Source organism: Hemiscyllium ocellatum, chromosome 5, assembly GCF_020745735.1.
Source record: "Hemiscyllium ocellatum isolate sHemOce1 chromosome 5, sHemOce1.pat.X.cur, whole genome shotgun sequence".
In the NCBI taxonomy this organism is placed as follows: domain Eukaryota; kingdom Metazoa; phylum Chordata; class Chondrichthyes; order Orectolobiformes; family Hemiscylliidae; genus Hemiscyllium; species Hemiscyllium ocellatum.
Genome location: NC_083405.1, coordinates 23,083,405 through 23,105,934, shown reverse-complemented (window position 1 = coordinate 23,105,934; position 22,530 = coordinate 23,083,405). Strand labels below are relative to the sequence as shown.

Here is a 22,530-nt window from a genome sequence, read left to right as displayed (position 1 = left end):
GTCAGAGGGTTTGACCTGATGCCACGTTTTTTGAAGATTCCCAGGACCTGATTGTGTACCATTGTTTAGATTAGATTCCCTACAGTGCGGAAACGGGCCATTTGGCCCAACAAGTCCACACCGACCCTCCGAAAAGTAACCCACCCAGATCTGTTTCCCTCTGACTAATGCACCTAACACCATGGGCAGTTCACCTGACCTGCACATCTTTGGACTGTGGGAGGAAACTGGAGCACTCGGAGGAAGCCCACACAGGCACTGGGAGAATATGCCAACTCCACACAGTTTCTGGAGGCTGAAATTGAACCTGATCCTTGGTGCCGTGAGGCAGCCATGCTAACCGCTGAGCCACATGCCGCCTCAAGCCACCGTGGGATCTGTTCCATCCACTATATTAGGCAGATAGATTTTCTGTACACTGCTTGACATCAGCTTGGAGCGTGGTTTTACTCTTGGGAATGCAGCATTGTCCAATAGTTTCTGTTTCTGTGCTGTATAACTCTTAAGACTTTATTGTAACAGAATTTATAAATGACCCAGTAATTGGGGTGCAAATTCTATCTGGTGCAATGCAAATCAGTTTTTGCATGTAGTTATTCAGTGCGTATGAATAACTTTTGAAATCGTTGAGATGATTGTGAACGTGTGTCTATAATATCTTGGACCTATCCAGCTGCCTCATGAGTTGGCAGTGCCTGGCGGCTTTCCTCAAATATTTGGTTTGTGTTACAGAATTTTGATAATATACTTTGATCTCATTAAAACGAGCAGCATTTTGTGTTCTATTATTATTATTTATTTGCTTTTTGTTTAGTTCTGAAGCACTTTGTGGAGCAAATTATCTGTCTCATTGAACTTTCATGTCTAAGCTTACAGCAAAGAATTGCCATCCGTGGTGTCGAGCAGTTAGCAGTGGGAGGCAGAATGGTTTACTCCACCTGTTCTCTGAACCCTATTGAAAATGAAGCTGTAATAGCAACTATTCTTGGGAAGAGTGAAGGTGAGAATGTTGAACGTTTGCATTAAATGCATTTTTGTTCAAAACAAAATTGTGAAATTTTAAAAATATAGGATAATACATGTAAGCTATAATGATTGCTCTGGAGATTTCTGCTTTGGAGTAATTTTAAAAAGAATAATCGTTTGAGGACAGAGTTCTATTATGTTCAACCACTGAGGACGTATTTTCGGTTAAATTTCACTTCTAATTGCGGTTCGGAGCTTTAAAGGCTTCCAAAAACTGGCATGTGTCGTTGTTGGTTTGCGAGTTCTATAAATTGGTTTACAAGGTGGGGGTGGGCAGGGGGTATAAAACTTTACACTCTAAATCAGTTGACAAATGCTAATCTGTTGTAGGAATCCTTGAATTAATTGATGTTTCATCTGAGTTGCCAGGGTTGAAGCGAATGCCTGGCATAACATCATGGAAGGTAATTTTGTTTGTGCTGAAACTCTTCAATCCCATCAATCTTTCCCCTGCTCAAAATTCTCCGAACTGTCATGTTGTTACATTGTTGTTAAATGCTGTGAAGTCATTCAATTAAATCCTTCAGTCTACAATCAAAGCTGTTTTTAGTTACAACCGGAGGTGTGGAAATTTTGTAATTTTACAACTGAAAGGAAAGCATTTGAAAAGTATCGGATTTGAGTTACGGTTACAAAGTCATAGAGATGTACAGCACAGAAACAGACCCTTCAGTCCAACCCGTCCATGCCGTCCAGATATCCCAACCCAGTCTAGTCCCACCTGCCAGCACCCAGCGCATATCCCTCCAAACCCTTCCTATTCATATACACATCCAAATGCCTCTTAAATGTTGCAATTGCATCAGCCTCCACCGCATCCTCTGGCAGCTCATTCCATACACGTACCACCCTCTGCATGAAAAAGTTGCCCCTTTGGTCTCTTTTATATCTTTCCGCTCTCGCCCTAAACCTATGCCCTCTAGTTCTGGACTTCCTGACCCCAGGGAAAAGGCTTTGCCGATTTATCCTATCCATGCCCCTCATAATTTTGTAAACCTCGATAAGGTCACGCCTCCAACACTGCAGGGAAAACAGCCCCAGCCTGTTCAGCCTCCCCCTGCTCAGATCCTCCAACCCTAGCAAATTCCTTGTAAATCTTTTCTGAACCCTTTCAAGTTTCACAACATCTTTCCGATAGGAAGGAGACCAGAATTGCACGCATTATTCCAACAGTGGCCTAACTAATGTCCTGTACAGCCGCAACATGACCTCCCAACTCCAGCACTCAATACTCTGACCAATAAAGGAAAGCATACCAAACGCCGCCTTCACTATCCTATCTACCTGAGACTCCACTTTCAAGGAGCTATGAACCTGCACTCCAAGGTCTCTTAGTGCAGCAGCACTCCCTAGGACCTTACCATGAAGTGTCTAAGTCCTCCTAAGATTTGCTTTCCCAAAATGCAGTACCTCGCATTTATCTGAATTAAACTCCATCTGCCACTTCTCAGCCCATTGGCCCATCTGGTCCAGATCCTGTTGTAATCTGAGGTAACCCTCTTCACTCTCCATTACACCTCCAATTTTGGGGTCATCTGCAAACTTACTAACTGTACCTCCTATGCTCGCATCCAAATCATTTATGTAAATGACAAAAAGTAGAGGGCCCAACACCGATCCTTGTGACACTCCACTGGTCACAGGCCTCCAGTCTGAAAAGCAACCCTCCACCACCAGCCTCTGTCTTCTACCTTTGAGCCAGTTCTGTATCCAAATGGCTAGTTCTCCCTGTATTCCATGAGATCTAACCTTGCTAATCAGTCTCCCATGGGGAACCTTGTTGAACGCCTGACTGAATTCCATATAAATCATATCTACTGCTCTGCCCTCATCAGTCCTCTTTGTTACTACTTCAAAAAACTCAATCAAATTTGTGAGACAAGATTTCCCACGCACAAAGCCATGTTGACTATCCTGAATCAGTCCTTGCCTTTCCAAATACATGTACATCCTGTCTCTCAGGATTCCCTCCAACAACTTGCCCACCACTGAGGTCAGGCTCACCGGTCTAAAGTTACCGGGCTTGTCTTTACCACCCTCCTTAAACAGTGGCACCACATTTGCCAACCTCCAGTCTTCCGGCACCTCACCTATGACTATCAATGATACAAATATCTCAGCAAGAGGCTCAGCAATCACTTCTCTAGCTTCCCACAGAGATCTCGTGTACACCTGATCAGGTCCTGAGGATTTCTCCACCTTTTACCGTTTCATGACATCCAGCACTTGCTCCTCTGTAATCTGGACATTTTGCAAGATGTCACGATCTATTTCCCGACAGTCTATATCTTCCATATCCTTTTCCACAGTAAATACTGATGCAAAATATTCATTTAGTGGCTCCACCCAAAGGCTGCCTTTCTGATCTTTGAGGGGCCCTATTCTGTCCTTATTTACCCTTTTGTCCTTAATATATTTGTAAAACCCCTTTGGAATCTCCTTAATTCTATTTGCCAAAGCTACCTCATGTCCCCATTTTGACTGACGTGACTGGCTTTTCTATGGTTCGGGCATAAGTCCTTCTTCAGGAATGGCTTATGCTCTAAACGTCGATTCTCCTGCTCCTTTGATGCTGCCTGACCTGCTGTGCTTTTCCAGCGACACATTTTTCAGCTTTGATCTCCAGCATCTGCAGTCCTCACTTTTTCTCCTGACTTTTCTATGTGCTGTGTTTTGCCTTGCTTTTGTTTTCTCGCAGTGCAGTATGAACATTGCTGTCCTTGGTTCGCAGCAGGGTGGGTGGGAATGGAAAGAACTGTGAAGGTATGAAGGTAGTATTTTAAATTCACTTAAGCATTGCTTATATCTTTGGTTGTGAACTTTGTTATGCCAGGTAATGACAAGGGAAGGGCATTGGTATGCAGAGTGGTCAGAAGTACCAGAAAATAAACAGACTCAGATCCGTCCTACAATGTTTCCAATCAAAGACCCTGAGAGGCTCAAAGCGATGAATCTGGAAAGATGGTTAGTGGTATTTAGTGCTTGTAATGTTACTGCTGTAATATGTGTAATGTTTAAACTATAAATAGCTAATTTAAATTGTGGATACTCCTCTCGAAGAACATTAACTCCTGTTTTGAGTATTTCATTTAATTGATCAGAAGAGTAACTTGGATGTCCATGATTAATAAAAACATCAACCCATCATTACAGAATATGCCATGAGTTTTTTTTTTTCCATTATGGCATGTTAACTTTGTCAGTGCTGTTATTTTAAACTATTGTTAACAGGTAGTGATAATGAAGGAAATATTACATGAAATATAAAATTGGCTTCGCCTTTCCTAAGTACATCTACTTCATTCACTGAAGTGATTTATAGACTTGTAGATGTTTACAGTGCTAAATGAGGCCTTTTGGCCCATATGTTTGCACTGATGAACAAAAATATGTCTGCATTAATCCCATTTTCTCGCACTTGACCATCAACTCAAATATGTATCTAGACACTGCCTAAATGTTACTAAGAGCTTCTAACCCTCCATCCTGGACTGCATCCTTTTCTGCACTTTCTCTAGTGCAATCCACATCCCTTCTATTGTGTGGTGACCAGAACTCCACCCAGTATTTCAATTGTTGCCCATCCAATATTTTATATAGTTCCAGCATTATCTCACTGCTTTTGTATTCTATGCCTCACCTAATTAAATCAAGCACCCTTCTTAACCACCTTATCTGACTGCCCTTCTCCTTTCAGTATCTTCCAGGATCCTAACATTATTAGTGTAATCTCATGCCTTGTTAACTCTCCTGACTGCATTTTTGCACTGTTCAGAGCTGAATTCCATTTGCAGTGCTCTGTCTACCTGACCAGTCCATTGATATTCTCCTGCAGTTATGGCAATTCCCCCTCACTACTTATCAAAATTTTCTGTCCTCTGTGAACTTCTGGATTATAATCTTTATGTTTATGTCCACATCATGAATATACACCATGCACCACAAAGTCCCAGTAATGAACCCTGAGGAATCCCACCAGAAACAGACCTCCAGCCACAGAAGCGTCCCCCTACAATCGTCTTCTGCTTCTTATCTCTCTGTCTGTTTGGGTTCCAGTGTATCATTTTTCCTTGGAACCCATGTGCTCTTTCGTTCTTGAACACACTGCTGCATGTGACCTTATTGAAAAATCTACTTAAGGTCCATGTAGACAAAATCAAGTGCGTTAACCTGATCAACACTTCTGGTTACCATCTCAAAATTTGATCACCTTTTTCAAACACTATCTTACCTTAACAAATCCATGCTGACTATTCCGAATTAATTTGTGTGTCTCCAAGTGCAGATATATTGCTGCTCCTCAGAATTCTTTCTAATAACCTTTCCACAACAGAGTAATGAAACATTTGTTGGATCAACTTTTAACCATGCAGCTTAGTTTGTAACAGTAGCTTATGTCCAAATTGCACAAACTCGAATCTGTAAAATGGTTCTTCGGTAGTTTTTTTTTCTGAATGTGCATGTCATTGGTGCTGAATTGCCACCTTGAACTGGTGCAGTTCATGTCAGTTTCTTGGCAAATTGCTTGGATTTCAAATTTCGGTCAGGTCAACTTTATTGCAAGTTACTGGTAATTAAGAAGAGGGTACTAAGCACCCTTTTATCTATGTGAAAGTATCAAAACTTCTGATTATTCTCCTTACTTATTGGCATGTTGATGTAAAAAGAATAAAATGGCAAGCCTTTTTTTTGAGAAGATTATATATGTTTGACAATACTACATATAACTTGTATGATAATTGACTCATCTGAAAGAAAAATACAGTTAAGGTGTCTGTTGCCTTATATGACTACTGAATTTATTTACAGCATTAGGATACTTCCTCACCATCAAAATACTGGAGGATTCTTTGTTGCTGTTTTGGAGAAAAAGGCTCCAATGCCTTGGAACAAGCGAGAAACAAAAGTATGGTAGTGTGCCTGTTTGAAATATTTGAATAATGATCTCTGTACTTGAAATATTGTACATTTTTTTTTAATTCCTGGCTTTTACTGTTCCACAATGGTACTCATAGGGACAGTGTTCCTACCTCTGTATTGCATATTTGTCTGATAAAGTGTGCAAGTGTCCAGGTTATTGTCTGTTGAACAGACTTTCAAGTCTACTTTGTACTAATTACCTCTCCCCTGCTCCTCTGTCTCTTCTTCCCCCACCCCGATTTTGGTATCTTCCAGTCGCTGTAAACCACTGACCCAAGAAAATCCCTTTCAAGGTCTGGGTTGATGGGGCCTGACAGCCTTTCAGCCACATATTCCCCCTTCTGCCTCACGTGTTTCTAATTGTCCCAGATACTGATTTTTGTTTTGGAAACAATGCATACGAGTTTGAAGATGCCAAGCCCTTAAGGTAGCTGGAGTCTGTTCTTCGGTTTCCCAATCTGAAGCACAAGATTGGTAGGGGAGACTGAAAATGCGTGGGGATTGAGGATCAACCTTGCTTGAGGAAATAATTTATTAATCATTTTAATCTGTGTCTTTTGGCAGCTGAGACATAAAGGAATGGTGGCTGATTCCCTAGTTGAAGGCACCAATGAAAAATCTGCAGAAATGGAAGAAAGTAAAACTGAAGAGGGTGAAGTATCATCAGCCAGCAAAGATGGTATTTGTTGGTAAGTTGAACCATAACTTGCCGAGCTCATGAAAAATTTATTCCAGTGTAATTTGCCTTCTATATTTTTTAAAAATTAATGCTTGGTGCAAAAGTGGAATGGTGTCTGTTTTTCAGGGGCCACAGCAGCAGTTCATGTTGTGGGGTAGCATACTGTAGATTTGAGCTGGTGAACTGTCTGATGAGCGATTTATTGCTTGTCGTGTGGCTGAGGGAGACAAGGTCTAAGCTTTTATGTTGGAGAAGGGAAATCTGAAGTCATCAGACAACTTAATAAATTGATGAAAGCCCAATGTCACGTCCATGTGCATTTACTTTCATGCACACACAGGGAGAGGCAGTCTCCTTGCAAAATTAATTGTAGAGAGTTACAGACCACTCCAAGCTTTATATTAAAATATACCAACGTATGTGTTGCAATAGCCATATTTCTTCGCCTATGTGTATTATGTTATCGATTTCTTCCAGTTTCCACAAGCATTGTCTGTATTTCACCCAAGGCTCACTCTTTCTTCCTGATGGTGTAATTCCTGCGCTCCTAACCTGCCTTTGCATTTCACATCTTAGTAGTGTGATTGAAAATTTAACTCTTCACACATTCAACCCGTTCAGTTGCTTTGGATAGTTTAACTTCAATCTTAGTGATTGGTTTCAAGGTGTTAATTGTATAGGCATTGTGCAAGTTAGCTACCTCGATTAAAGTTTGAGTTGTGATCCAGGGAAACTAAGATGAGAATTGTTTTGCTTTCCTTTGCCCTTGTTAAAATTTGATGCATTGATCTGTTGGCTTTCAACTTTCATCATGGAGATTAACTGACTGCTTTTTCAAACTCTGCTTTATTGTCTAATTTTGTTTAATGCATTTATCAAGTCAAGGTAATGCCCATGTAATTTCTCACCTTTTTTCCTGTATCACTGTTTTAATTGCTAAATTAAAAACATTTCTGACTCTTCAAATATTTTTAAGTGTTGACAATATGTCAGCATAAAGCAATTTTATTTGCTGACATGAGTAAAAAGTGAAGGTATACTTTGAGACTGAGTTGAATCAGGATGTTTCTTTTCTGCAATTTCTTGTAAATTTTCCATCGCAATAATTCTTGTAAAAATTCTTCTTTTTAATTGTCTTTAGTCCACCACCATCAAAGAAAATGAAACTGTTTGGGTTCAAAGAAGACCCCTTTGTCTTCTTGAATGAAGATGATCCAATATTTCTACCAATTCAGTAAGAAATGTTTTGACTTCTTTGTATTTTCATGTCTGAATGGAAGTGAAAGCTTTAATAGTGACCAACAATTAAATTCTATTGGTTTGAATCATGCTGTGTTTTTGAAATACCTTCCCCTAAGAGTTATGACAGCATCTGCCTAGAAATAATAGTAAGTTAAGTTAATAGGTATTTCAATTTGGAATAGATTCAAAAATTAAAATCTCTACCAGTGTGGAATGTTATTGGGTAACAAATCCATAAGCAGCATAGCTCAGAGATTCAGTCCATAGGAGTCTGATTCCTTTTATATTATTTTGAATATTTTTACTTTTCATTAATGTGATATGGCTTGTTCCAAATGGCTTGATTCATCATTCCAATAAGGCAGTTAAGGTTCAACCACCTATGGTGGGTTTGGAGTTGTATGGAGACCAGATCATGTAAGGACAATGGGTGTTTCTTGTATGACAATTATTGTCACCATTAGGCAAGCGTTTCACTCATGATTTTTATCATTGAATTCATGTTTGTGGTTCAAACCCTTGTCTCCCAAGCATTAACCGGGGTCTCTAGATTACTTGCCCATCAAAACTGTCTCACTGTACTCCATACTTGTATGAGGATAGTGAATAGTTAGGTGATTGAGAAGGATAGGGGCTGGCGGATGTGCTGGACATGAGTCTAAAACTGGAATAAGGTGCTCGATGTGAATATAGTGGATATTTTCGCACCAGTTGGTACAAGAAAGTGCACAGTATTTGGAGAGGGGTTATGGTCAGTTTATAGGGTGGCTGTTGTAAACTGTGATGGGGAAGGAGTGGGGAGGCAGAGTTGGTGCTAGAGGATGCCCTACAGTTTGAGGTAAAAAAAAATTTCGCATGATATTACAGATTCAGCATTTTGATTCCAAGACTGATGCTGTATCAATTTGCTTATTTAATTCATGGGGCAAATCAGAAGCTTTAATTTCCAGCTGCCTGGCTTCATGAACCACCCAGTTGCATCTATTGAGACAATACATCGAGTCATTAAGCTTAGAAACGGGCCCTTCAGCCCACCATATATATATATGCCGACTGACATAATACCAAATTACACTAATCCTATTTACCTGCCTTTGGTCCATAGCCTACTATGCTCTGGCATTGTAAATGCTCATCCAAATGTTTCTTAAATGCTACAAGATTACCTGTCTCCACCACCCCCTCAGACAGCATGTTCCACATTTCTACTATCCTCTCGGTGAAATAATTTTTTCTCAGATCTCTTCTGAACCATTTACTCCTCACCTCAAGCTTACGCCCTCTGTTATTCGACCATTAGCCATGAGGAAAGGATTCTCATGATTGACTCTGTCTGTATCTCTCATAATTTTGTATGCCATAATTAGATCCTCCCTCAGCCTCCTCTGTTCTACAGAAAATAAACCCAACCTATCCAGTCTGTCCCCACAACTGAGACTTTTCATTTCAGGCAGCATCCTCTTCCATCTCCTCTACACCCTCTCCACTGCAATCATGTCCATCTGACACTTGTGGCGAGCAGAATTGTACCCAGTATTTCATCTGTGGCCTAACTAATGTTTTATCAAGTTGTAACAAGACTTCTGTTCTATGTCCTGACAAATGAATGCAAGCATCCCATATACCTTCCTCACTGATCTGTCTACCAGTGGTGCTGCCTTCAGGGATCGATGGACTTGTACACCAAAGTCCCTTCCTCCTTCAAGTCTGTTAGGAATCTATCATTTGTTGTTTATACTTTCCCTTTTTGGACTTCCCAAATACATCACCTCATGCTCAACAGGATTAAATTCCATTTACAATTGCATTGCCCAATTTGTGGCCTGATCAGCACAAAACTGTAGCCTGAGATCATCTTCCTGACTATCATCAACTGCAATTATATTCATGTGACTTATAGATTTACTTATTAAACCTCCTACATTCACATCCAAGTTATTAATGTATATAACAAACAGCAGGGGTCCCAGCATCGATCCCTGTGGTATGCTGCTGGTCAGAGGCTTCCAATCACACAAATAACCCTCTGCCCCCACAATCGCATATGAAACTTCTATACCCTGATATGTTGCGTTCCCAGTCCTGTCCTTCCTTCAACCGTGTCTCAGTGATTGCAACAATATCACATTCCCACATGCTGATCAATGTTTCAAATTTATCTCCCTTACCATTCATGCTCTTGGCCTTAAAATAGATAGCTTTGTGGGCAATGCATACATGCTATCCTGCCCATTTCTACTCTGCCTGTTGACATTTCCAGCAGTCCTTCTGTATATGTTTGGCTTGCTCTCGCATTACATCTATTCTGTGCCTATTCCACTACCAAACCAGTTTAAACCTCCCAGCAAAAATATGGGACCCATTCCAGTTCTGGTGTGAACTGTCTAGCTACTCTAGAAACTGTTGCAATGATCCAAAAATCCGTAGCCTTCCCGCCTGCACTATCCCTTTAGCCACATCTTCATCAAACTCATCTTCCTATTCCAGTACTCGGTGGCAATACAAGTTTTTTAATTTGGAAATGTTCCCAGAAACACTTTTTTATTTATGTATAAAGCAGGGCATGTAAAAAAAAAAGAAGTGCATTTGTATATTTCCTACCAAAACAGTTCATTGTGGAATAGTTGGGATTTGGAGTTTGAAGTGAAACTGAGTGGTAAATATGTAGGCAAAATCTTCAAACTCTAGTTTGGCTATTCAGGAGTGAAATCGAGAGACATTTAATCTCTCATATGAGTGGAAAACTAGAACTTGCTTGCTTCCCTTCAAAAGACAATCAGTGTTTAGCAGAAAAACAAACGAGTATCAAAGGCAGGTGAATGGAATTCAAATGAAGATCCCCTATAATCCAGTTGAATGTCAAAATAGGTTGAGGTTCTGAATGTCCTACCTATTACAATTATGCTGTTCATAAAATGACACAAATATTGTCCATTTAAATATCGTGGAATAACCACAAAACAATTCAAAATTAGGAAATGAAAAGGGAAGATGAGAACTGGAAGTAGTGGCATTGGGAAGAACTTTTCTGAGTATAATGTTTGTCTTAAATTTAAATGTTGTGATTCAACATGAGATTGTGTTCAGAAGCACCTTGCCGTTCAGTCTCATTCTTGAATTGCCTTGTCATCTGTAAGTCACCTGTAGTCTTTTAATTGTTGAAGCTAACCTATTCTTTGCTGTGCATAAAATAGTCAAGGTGGTACAGTTGTCCAAAATCTTCTGTGCAGTTAAATGCCAGTTATCTCAGTGATACATCTTGTGTTAAACTTTGAAGCATCTTCTGAATTGGAATGTCCGACCTGCTAATTGATCTTATCAAGACTTATGCAACACCGTGTACAAGTCTAACCAAGCTGAAGAATAATTGAAACATTAAGTTTCAGTATTTTTGTTAAGAGCATGTCCATTAAAGTGAAGTGTTTCAAACACTGATGTCTGCAAACGTTACTGGGTGTGTTTGTCTGTGTTGTTGGTACGGATGTCCTGTTAAATTGTCTGATGTATAAGAGAAATGTGACACTTCTTATCAAAATACTAAAACAATTTTTAATAGGAAATTTTATCAATTGGATCCATCTTTTCCAAAGTCGAATGTCCTCACTCGAACGCATGAGGGAAAGAAGCGTCATCTCTACATGGTTTCAAAGGAACTAAGAAATGTGCTTCTCCATAACAGTGAACGAATGAAGGTTGTTGACAGTTTCCTCTTGCATTTATTTTTAAAAAATTCTAGCTTCTAATGGTAGCCTTTTGGAGTCATTGAGAATTTTCATTTGGGGAGGTCTGTTTCTAGTTTGCCATGCATTTACTTGTTAAATATTGACCTGGTCTGCGACAGGCACTCTGTTTGTTCAGACTTCAGGTTTGAGGTATGCTTTTAAACAAACTTGCTTTTCAAGCCCATTTTCAGCTGATGTGAACCCTGCCTTAATAAGTTAGTCTTACATTATTAAAGGAATGCTAAGAAAGGGGAAATATGACTCGTAAAACTGAGCTGTTCATGTCGTCGTGGTTATATGGCTCGTACATGGGAAAAGTGATACAACTGTTTTATTCTCCTAGGTGATTAACACAGGTATTAAAGTTTTGAGTCGTAATAACGATGGAGAAGAATTTGGCTGTGCCTTCAGATTAGCACAAGAGGTAATAATGCTCTTTGTTATTTGCAGATTATCGGTGGTGGTGATGTGATACTGGCTTTTTGTTCAGAAATAACTTTTTATTTCTCCTCTTTTAGTAGTTGGTTAACTTTGCAGTGCATTTTTCATTACACAAATTAAGATTTCAAGTAACAAAAGACTAAATGATTGTTGATTTCATTTTAAAAACTGTGAAGTTCTTTATTCAAGTCAGCCATATTCAGATATTTGATCTGTTAACTTGAAATCTACGGTTGTTAGCAATATTTGGGGAAAACCTCGAAGGCCTTGCAATTACGTATAACGTCTGAGAGTGGCACTGTGATCATTCTTGTAATCTCATCTGTAGAATAACATCAAATATTTCTGTGAGATTTTTGTCTGACGCTCACCGACAATTTCCTGAAAAACCATTTGGTGTGCTTTCTTGGGGCAGTGGGGGGGGGTGGGAAATTGTCACGCTTCTTTAGTAATGAAAAGGGTAAAATGTAATATTTCATGGAAGTAGATGTTTTATATTCACTGAATTATCTTCGAAGTTTTAGCTTTTCAAGCACTCTTCCAAGAAACATCTTACCATGTTGGTGCAATGAAAATTTATTTTGGACAGTTTGCGAATGCAGTTGACCCTATTGCAAGATGCAGCAGAGTTGTTGAAATATTATTCTTCCATGCTCTTTGGTTACTTCTGAATTATTCAAACATCTGAAGTGCAAATTTCAAAAGCTTCGTTTAGGCAAAATTGACTTGCTTTATATGTGTACATGAGAAAACGATAGTTCCAATTGTGCAGCTCAGACCATTTTGTGTAATGTAAGCATCAGGGAGCGCATTAAATTAAAAGACTCAAAACTTCTCTCAACCTTAGTTGAGTTCATTTTTCAAACAATAAGTTAGTTGGCTTTGAAACCAAATATTTATGACAATGATTGATGATGGTGTTTGCAGTTGGAGTCAGTTAGTGTTGCTGCGAGGACAGCTGCCAGACAAAGTGAGTCAGAAAAAGCAGCCTTTAATTTGCTCCTGGTGATCACTTGTCACAGTGATTATAAACTAACATTTAAAATTTTCTAACACCTGTGCAGCAATGTCTGTCTTCATCTTAATTTAAATTCTTTGAACCAAACAACAAATTTAGTTGCTTTTTGATAGCTATAATTATCAGCAATGACTTGGAGGAACAACAGTCATCTCAGCAGTCCCTCCAGCCTGGAGCATCATTTGATTGGATTCTGGCTGATGGATACCACAACTCTTTTTACCCTTTTATTTCTATTTCCTTTGCTCTCAATTAATTGAACTTCTTCAATCTTGAGTCTGTTACTTTCAATTGACCTGCATCATCAACAGCCATTTGATAGGAAGTGTTCTTATCTCTGCAACAAATTTGTATCTAAATTCCCTTTTCTGGGATTATCTACCGAGGCAATAATTACTGAAGCTAATCATTTGTCATTTATCATGTGTCATTTTCAAGAACCTAGATCACATCACACTTCAATTTGCTAAACTCCATAAGGTAAAATCAATCTTAAAAATGACTCTAAATCAGCCAGTTACAGCATATTACAGCACACCTTTGAGACTGGTGGGATTTGAACCCTGATCATTTGAGTAAAAAATGAGGTCTGCAGATGCTGGAGATCACAGCTGAAAATGTGTTGCTGGTCAAAGCAGAGCAGGCCAGGCAGCATCTCAGGAATAAGGAATTCGACGTTTCGAGCATAAGCCCCCTGATGAAGGGCTTATGCTCGAAACGTCGAATTCCTTATTCCTGAGATGCTGCCTGGCCTGCTGTGCTTTGACCAGCAACACATTTTCAGCCCTGATCATTTGGCCAGATACAGAGACACTGCACCACAAGACCCCTCAAAGTCAAGCTTGTGCAAGTAATCTTAATTTTCCTCTTCAAATTCAGACGTGATTTTGGCAAATGTGGGCTGTACTCTCTGCCCTGTGTAGTTTTCTTGAGAGTTGGTGTCCATAACTTAACACCGTACTCTAGATGGGAACTTGCTGATGGAAAGTTGGAGTCTTAGGATATTTAGTCTTTCTTGCAGATGAGACAGACAAAGAGCGATGGGTGTTGTGGAATCCATCATTAATCATAACTTGAATTTTTTGCAACAATCCCTTTATGAGTCACTAATCATCTTTGCCATTCATGGGTCCTGCACCCAATTACTATGAAACCTTTGCTGTCCCTTTTACTAACAAATGAGGAATTAGCAGTGAATGAAACCTTGCACTCTAACGATAGTTGTACCAAATTGCAGATTCACCTTCTGGAAATTATTTGATTTGCAGTGGTAGATAAGTAGGACAACAAATAATGCCACAACCATGATAGCTGTGGGAGGAAGAGTTAGTTGACCATTCTGTCAGATTCAGTATTATCTCTAGAGTGAGAAACAAAGTAATCACAGACTTAAGCTGCTGAGTTTCTCCACTAATTTCATTCAGGTTTCCAACATTACCTGCAGTATTTTGTTGTTGTTTGGATTAACCAATTTTGTTGAGAAGCAAACTCAGTCATTGAAGCTTTTTAAGAAGATTTTTTTTGTTAAAATAAAATATTTAGATAAAATTGATCTGATTTTTATTTACAGCTCCACCTCTGAGCTAGGGGATGGAATTTTCTACTCTACTGCAGCGCGTTATCCTGAATTAAAATTAATAATTTTTCTGAAGAAAAAAAAACTTCAGGATTTTTGTTTTAAAACCTCTCTCCTCCCCAGTGAGTGGGTGGCTTGGACGGGTTCTGTCTGAAATGGAACCATTTCATCCTAATGCAAATTAAAAAGATTTGTAAATTAAGACGTTAAAATTTTGAAAAGCAGTATTTCAGACATGACATGCAGTAGATGGGACACACTTTTGATGGAACAATGGTTTGAATCTATAGTTTGCAAAACACTGCAGCACTGGGTTTCCCTTTGTATATTTTTTTGGATCTCTTGCAGGCTATTTGATGAAAATTGATCTGCTGTGGTTGTTCAGAATGCTTGAAGGAAGATTAGATGGACTGCTTTATTTGTTTTGTAGCAATTCTAGAATCTCTCCAGCTATTTCAGCCCATTGATTCTGCACTGACCCTCCAAAGAGCATCCCACCCTAACACCATGGGCTCTTAGTTAGCAGCCTCCTGTGTGACACCTTGTCAGAGCCCATCTTGTAATCCAGATAGATCACGTCCACTGGCTCTGATTTGTCTAAATTGCTTATTACCATCTCAATGAATTTTAACTGCGTTGTCAGGCATGATGTCCCCTTGATGAAGCCAAGCCAGTTCAGCTGTACCATGCAATTTTGAGTACTGGGAGTACTTAATAATGGACTCTTAACATCTTACCAGTGATCGAGGTCAAGCAAACTGGTATATAATTCCCTGCCTTCTGCCTCCCTAGGAGTGTCACATTAGCTGTTTTCCAGTCCTCTGGGATCCCCCCTGACTTCAGTAACTCATGCAAGATCAGCAGCAATGCCTCTACAATCTCCTCAGCTGTAAAACCATTAGACATAGGAGCAGAAATTAGGTCATTCAGCCCATTGAGTCTGCTCCACCATTCAATCAAAGCTGAAGTTTCTCAACCACATTCTCCTGCTTTCTCCCCGCAACCCTTGATCCCCGTGATACTCAAGAACCTAACCATCTCTGCCTTAAATATATGCAATGACCTGGTCTCCATAGACTTCATGGCAGTGAATGCCTTAGATCCACCACTCTCTGGCTGAACTCCTTCAGAATGCTGGGATTTTACTCATCCATCCGGCTGATTTACCCACATTCAGACCTTTCAGCTTCCCCAGTGCCTTCTCCTTCATGATGGCCATTGCACTCACCTCTGCCTCCTTACTCTCTCATAGTTCTGGTATGCTGCGGTTGTTTTCCACTGTAAATACTGGTGCAAAGTACTTACTCAATTCCTCTGCCATTTCTTTATTCCTCATTGCTACTTCTCTAACCCCATTTTCCAGCCATTAATGTCCACTCTTGCCTCTCTTTAACCTTTTTTATACATCCAAAGAAACTCTTAAATTTTCTTTTATATTACTAGGTAGTTTACCCTCATGTTCCATCATCTTGCTCCTTACTGTTTTTTTAGTTGTCCTTTGGTTGTTTTATGGTCACTGCCCTGGGACTTTATTCACCTTAAGCTCCGTCATCCAGTTTGCCTCATTACACACCACCAAATCCAGAACAGCCTGTTCCCTCGTGGGCTTTACCTCAAGCTGCTCCAAAAATAAATTTCACAGACATTCCATGATTTCCTTTTCTTGGGATCTGCTCTCAATCTGATTTCCCCAGTCCACCTATATATTGAAGTCCCCCACGATTATTGTTAGAGTGCCTTTCTCACATGGCTCTTCCATCTCCTCATTTATTTACGGCCCCAATTCCTCACTACTGCAAGGGTCTTTTCAAGTGCAAAATTAGTGTAACATAATTCAGTACAACCTCGGTTATCCAAATTTCGGATTATCTGAACAAGATCTCAGGGTCCCGATGCTTGGACCTCTCCCCATGGCCATCCGATTAGTTATCCAAACAAAATAGTCTGTCTCTCACCACCGCCCCCCCCCCCCCCCCCCCCCCCCACCGCCACTGTCTTCGCAAAATTGAGTCTGTTATGTCCTGGGGTTCTGTGATCTTTTGAACTTTTGTTTTAAAGAAAGCATTGTGTGAAATGCTTGCCCTGCTTAGTCAAGACTGAATGGAACCAGCCACCATGGCAACTTTCAGGTAATTACACTTAATAAAGAGACTCATAAATTTAAAATGGTTGGTTATAAGAGCGTTTAATAAGTATGGAGTACACTTTTTAAATGACTCTAGTTGTTTAAAAATCACTTTCATTTGTTCTAAACCTGTTTATTTACTGGTAGTGGGATAAACTATATTTATCGTAATAAATGCTTTTAGCTTACACTAAGTTGCCACACTTTGTTTTAATGAGTTTGAGTTTGATTCATTGTTGTCACAAGTGCAGAGATATGGTTAAAAAGTGTTGTTTTGCGTGCAATACAGGCAGATTGCACTAATCAAAGGGCATCAGGATGGCAGAACAGAGTGCAAAATACAGTGTTAACATTTGAGACGCACATTCAAAAGTCTGACAGCAGTGGGGAAAAAAGCTGTTCTCGAATCTGTTCACGTGTATTCAAACTTTTATATCTTCTGCCGAGCAGAAAAGGGTGGAAGAGAATATAACTGAGGTGGCAGAGGTATTTGATTTTGAAAAAAATAATATTCTCAAATGCTGCCTGGCCGCTGCAGTTCAGGATAGATTTCACACTTTACGTTATTGGAAATAAATGGATGGGAGCGGCACGGTGGCTCAGTGGTTAGCATTGCTGCCTCACAGTACCTGGTTCCTGGGTTCGATTCCCGCCTGTCTGTGTGGAGTTTGCACATTCTCCCGGTGTCTGCGTGGGTTTCCTCCAGGTGCTCCAGTTCCCTCCCACAATCCAAAGATGTGCAAGTCAGGTGAATAGGCCATGCTAAATTGCCCAGAGTGTTAGGTGCATTAGTCAGGGTAAAAATAGGGTAGGGGAATGGGTTTCGGTGGGTTTCTCTTCGGAGGGGCGGTGTGGACTTTTGGGCCGAAGGGCCTGTTCCCACACTGTAGATAATCTAATCCAAAAAAAACTTGAGCAGACAAAAACACAGCAGGTCCAATTTGTACTCCAAGTGGATCCCCTCCCTCTAATTCTCTTTAGTGTTTGTGATTGTGAGGTACTATTAGCCCCATAATCAGTTAACAACTTTTCAGCAGCTGTTTACGTTTCTGCAGTTATGGTCTTGAATATATTTGGACTTGGGCTGAGATTGCCAAAACTAATTACAGTTTGGATCCAACAACCAGCAAAGAAAAGGCATTTTCAGTGCCAGAGTTACTGTGCTAGAAAATCACCAATTTCTATTACAAACAACGAGGAAAGACTTGGCAGCTTGAATCCAGACTTGGCCCTTCCTACTTTTTTGAATTTAATTGAAGATTGCTGCTGATTTTTTGAATTTCTTTGGGTGTGACTGCACTTGAAGAGTTAATTTGTTAAGTGACTCTGGTTTGTACATTATTGCTTCCTAAAAGAGACAGAGCGATGCCGTGTCCATAATGTAAGCTAGACAGTAGCCTTGCTTTGTTATGGGAACAATGCATTTTAAAATTTATAGTTAATGAGAGAGAAATTTGTGATAATTTAGGTGCGATCAAGAATGTGTTCAAATCCCTGAAGGTTCGGACAGCGATTAAGTCTAAGCAAATGAATTAACATTTTTTAGCTATGTTTTTGTGAACTGAGTTTTTTTTAAGGGAGATGGATGCAATTTCCTTATACTATAACTACCCATTACAGTAATTGCATTAATTTATAATAAATCAATCCACGATATTTACGACAGGAGTTGTTGCAATTTAGCACTGCGTGAACTAAGCAAACGGTGATTTGGAGAATAGCAGTATCTGAATTTCAGCGCCATTGGCTATTTCCAGCTTCCAAAGACCTGGTACTGTACTGTGACTAGTGACTCGGATAGCTTAATGCTGTTTATGCTTAAAACGTGTTTCATCCTTCTCGAATTATTTTGGCATGGGTAATTGGAAAGGGCTATTTGGAATTTAGTTGTCTCGATGGTGGATGGATCCTAAATCATTCAAATTTATCATTCTTAGTAACCTGATGTATGTGCTATTAGAAGCATGAATTGAGTCCAGTGTAAGCACTACAACCTTGCTATAAAGAGAACCTATGATTTTAGAGAAAGGAAGGAATTTCTTGAATTATCTGGCAGCCAAGCAGAATCAGTATTATTATTAGTAGTAGTAATAATAGTACTATTGGAAATGAGGTGTTTGCTCTTCCAAGTAAAACATAAACAGCTAAGCATTTACTTTTATGTTCTTCAGGGTATTTATACTTTAAATCCGTACATTAATGAAAGAATCATTAAAATTTCTATTGAAGATGTTATGGTGCTGTTAACACAAGAAAATCCATTCATTGGTAAACTTACAAGTGAATCACAGAAACAAGCCAAGAAGCTGAGTAAGTTGTTATGTTGGCACTTTTAATTGAGAATAAATTAATAATTGATGAAGCTGTTTGTGATTCTGTTTTTCTTTAAAAGTATGAATGTCACACAGTTATCCTTTTGTTGTTTTTTGTTTTGCATTTTTCAGGAATAGTCTGTTCCTTTTTTTATGTAAAATGCATTCATTTCAGCTTGCAATATTGAAAAATAAAATTTAGGAACTTGGCATGAAGCATCAAAAATGCCAGGTGTTTGATTATGAGATCATTCACTCACTGCGTCTTATCGTTCCCAATACGTTTGCATTTGAACTTCAAATCAGCTCAAATTAATAAAATCTGTAAATCTTATTAGCATTCACTTTAAACCGTCTTTTTTTTAATTCAACAGGAAATATCAAAAATTGAAATTAGAAAATTGGAAAACAAATTGTATGTAACATCTTCTGATAGTCATTTCATTTGCTTGCTGCACACTTCTTAATTGATTTTCATGTTTCTAATCCTCCAAATTTAACCCTTATTTAATTTCTTTGTAAGAGAATTAGTGGAGTTATTTTGTCCAAGCCATACTCGGTATGGGTGCAATCATTTATTGATATTAATTCGTATAGAAATGAAAAGCAAACAGTAAATATAATGTACAGCGGTGTAACTAGCATTAGGTAATTTTTTTCCAGTTATCTTCATTTTGCTGAATATTGTGATTCATTCTGTTTAGCCGAAGACAGAAGTGTATTACTGAGCATCTGTTTCTCTTCAAAATTCAGAGGAACCTTGATTATCTGAAAGAAATGGGTGGGCAGTGTGTTTTGTTTGGATAATTGAATATTCTGTTAATCTGGGGCTTGGAATTTTCTGTAAAGTTGGCTCCCTGTTCAGGCGATAAGGCAGCATTACAGCGCGTACACACTCCCGCCCCCAACCTCGTCCAACATTGCCCCTCCGCCCACCCTCCAAACCTTCTTTACACCATCCCACCATTTCTCTCCCCCCCCCACCCCGAGCCAGCTGAACTGGACACCAACAACTGCAGCCGCTACTGCCTTTTTTTGGGGGCGGGGGGGGGTGAGTCTCCAAATAGCGTGCGCCCCCACAACTTTTTACTGCAACTTTTTTGACAGGTTCCACAGTGTTGGAGAGATTATCTGGGGAAGGGGGTGTTGGAGAGTTACACCCCTGTGTAGAACTCCAGGGAAAGTGTGGGAAGAAAGAAGTGAGGTGGGAGGTCAGTCATTTAGAGACAGTGCCTGCACTTCCATCAGTCCAGGACTGTTCTTGGTAGCACTTTAAATCACTGTAAATAAAAGACGCAATCAGTGTTGGACGCATGTCTTTGTAATGTTTCTGTCAGTACCTTGAGATTGTCTTCGGATAATTGGTATCCGGATAATCAAGGTTTGTCTATTTATTCTTGTTAAAAAAATATGTAACCTAACAGGGGCTCTGTATTTATCAGCCTTCTAACTATTCAGAAGAAATTGAAATGTTATCTTAGAGCTGTTCCACTGTAGTTAATGACCACTCAAATAATGTATTTGTCTTTTCACTAAAACAGGCATGGGGAGCATTGTGTTGAAGTATGAACCGAATCCTTCGTAAGTTTTTCAATAAATTACATGTTTTTGCTTCACTTTTAACAAGTGTAAGATGACTTTTCCTTTTCAAATTATTCAGTATGCACTTTGGTGGGCATTGCAGCAGAGCCTGGTGGAATCTTCAACTAACGTTTATAAACATATATTTCTTGTGATGTAAAGTTTTCTTTGTCAATTCATTTTGCTAATCTATATTATTTGATTCGTAAACTATCATGACGGAATTCAGAATTCTAATCTCTGGGTTGATTGTGCTAACCACTAGACTACTCATACAGTGGATACTGCCTTCATCTACTCAACCATGAGGGAGTTGTGGATTAAGTTTATAATTTAGAGTTAAATGGCAGTTTTATTTTAAATAATTTATTCCAAAAAGTCTGGCTGCAGTTAAAGTACTGTACTTAATCTAACAAGAAAAGGACTGATCTGGTATTGACACTTTGCATATCAGTTGCCCACCATTCGATGATCTATCATTACCAATCATGCTTTTAACTCTAATGTATTTCTAACCTGACCTCTTACTTCTCTTCACCAACCACTCTCGCACGCCATTGCTGAGACTCTGTGTAATTACCAGGTCTAAATTCCTCTTGCAAGGATGCCTACCTTGAAGAAGTTCTCATCCTCTCTGTGCAAGAATCTCAGTGAGTCTCTCCTTCTCACTGCAACCCCCAGCTAGTCTCTGACCTATCACCTTCATCCCTACCCCCATCCACCTATTGTACTTTTTGCTATCTTCTCCCCAGCCCCACCCCCTTCCCATTTATCTCTCCACGCTGGAGGCTTCCTGCCTTCATTCCTGATGAAGGGCTACTGCCCGTAATATTGATTTTCCTGCTCCTCAGATGCTGCCTGACCTGTTGTGCTTTTCCAGCACCACACTAATCACTGCCCTCAACGACAAGGCAGAATTTCACCAAGTATTTCATCATCTAGCAAATCTACGGTCAGTGGGAAAACTATCCCTAGGTTTGGAGTCATACAAAGAAATGCGGTGGTATTTGTAAGAGATCCGTTATTCTAGCCTGCAACATCTCTGCAGGAGTTCCTTAGAGTAGTGGGGTAGAGACCTAATTATCTTCAGCTATCCATATGTAGCAAGACCTCAGCATCCAGGTTAGCGCTGATATATGGCAAGTAATATCTGTGCTGTGCAAGTGCCTGATGGGGCCCTTTTTCTAATGAACTATAACCTGATCATTACCCCATCAAATTCAACAGCTTTACCGCTGCTGAATCTCCCACTAGCAGCATCTCTGACTAGAAACTGAACTGCACGAGTCAATATGGCTACAGATCAGACACCAGGAGTTCTGTAGCGATTAACTCTGACTCTGTTTCCCTGATACCTGTCCACCACCTACAATGTGCAAATGAAAATTGTGTTGGAATGCTCTCCACTTGTTTGAATAGGTGCAGCTCCAATGACACTCAAAAAGCTTGGTGCCATTCAAGACAAAAACAAAAGCTATTTGACTGGCACTCCATCGACCACCTTTAACATTCACTCCATTTACCAGCAACACATGGTGGCAGCAGTGTGTACCATATGCAAGATGCACTGCAGTGACACACCAAGAATCCTTTGAGAGCACCTTCCAAATCAGTGAGCTCTACCACCGGGAAGGACAAGGGCAACAAATTCATTAGAGCACCACCACCTCCAAGCTTCCCTTCAACACTCTCGCCTTCCTGATTTGGAACTACACCATCATTCCTTCACTATCACTGGGTCCAAATCCTGGAGCTCCCTTGCTAACCGCACCAAAGGCCTGTGCAAGTTCAGAAGGTAGCTCGCACCATCTCCAATTGGGAAAAGGCAGTAAACAAAAATGCATAAAAGTAGACTTCATTCAATCAGTTAATGTTTGCTATTTTTCTT

At 39.7% G+C, this 22,530-nt stretch overlaps 1 protein-coding gene across 1 annotated transcript in view; it reads left to right on the top strand.

Annotated features, from left to right (window-relative positions):
- nsun2 (NOP2/Sun RNA methyltransferase 2) overlaps positions 1–22,530 on the top strand; it is a 47,853-nt gene that overhangs the window by 23,775 nt on the left and 1,548 nt on the right. The window contains exons 9-18 of the mRNA XM_060825335.1: positions 870–1,000; positions 1,357–1,430; positions 3,860–3,990; positions 5,836–5,932; positions 6,511–6,635; positions 7,767–7,859; positions 11,424–11,559; positions 11,933–12,013; positions 18,921–19,059; positions 20,603–20,642. Of these exons, the coding sequence (XP_060681318.1) occupies positions 870–1,000; positions 1,357–1,430; positions 3,860–3,990; positions 5,836–5,932; positions 6,511–6,635; positions 7,767–7,859; positions 11,424–11,559; positions 11,933–12,013; positions 18,921–19,059; positions 20,603–20,642 (1,047 nt within the window). The remainder of the gene's footprint in view (positions 1–869; positions 1,001–1,356; positions 1,431–3,859; positions 3,991–5,835; positions 5,933–6,510; positions 6,636–7,766; positions 7,860–11,423; positions 11,560–11,932; positions 12,014–18,920; positions 19,060–20,602; positions 20,643–22,530) is intronic.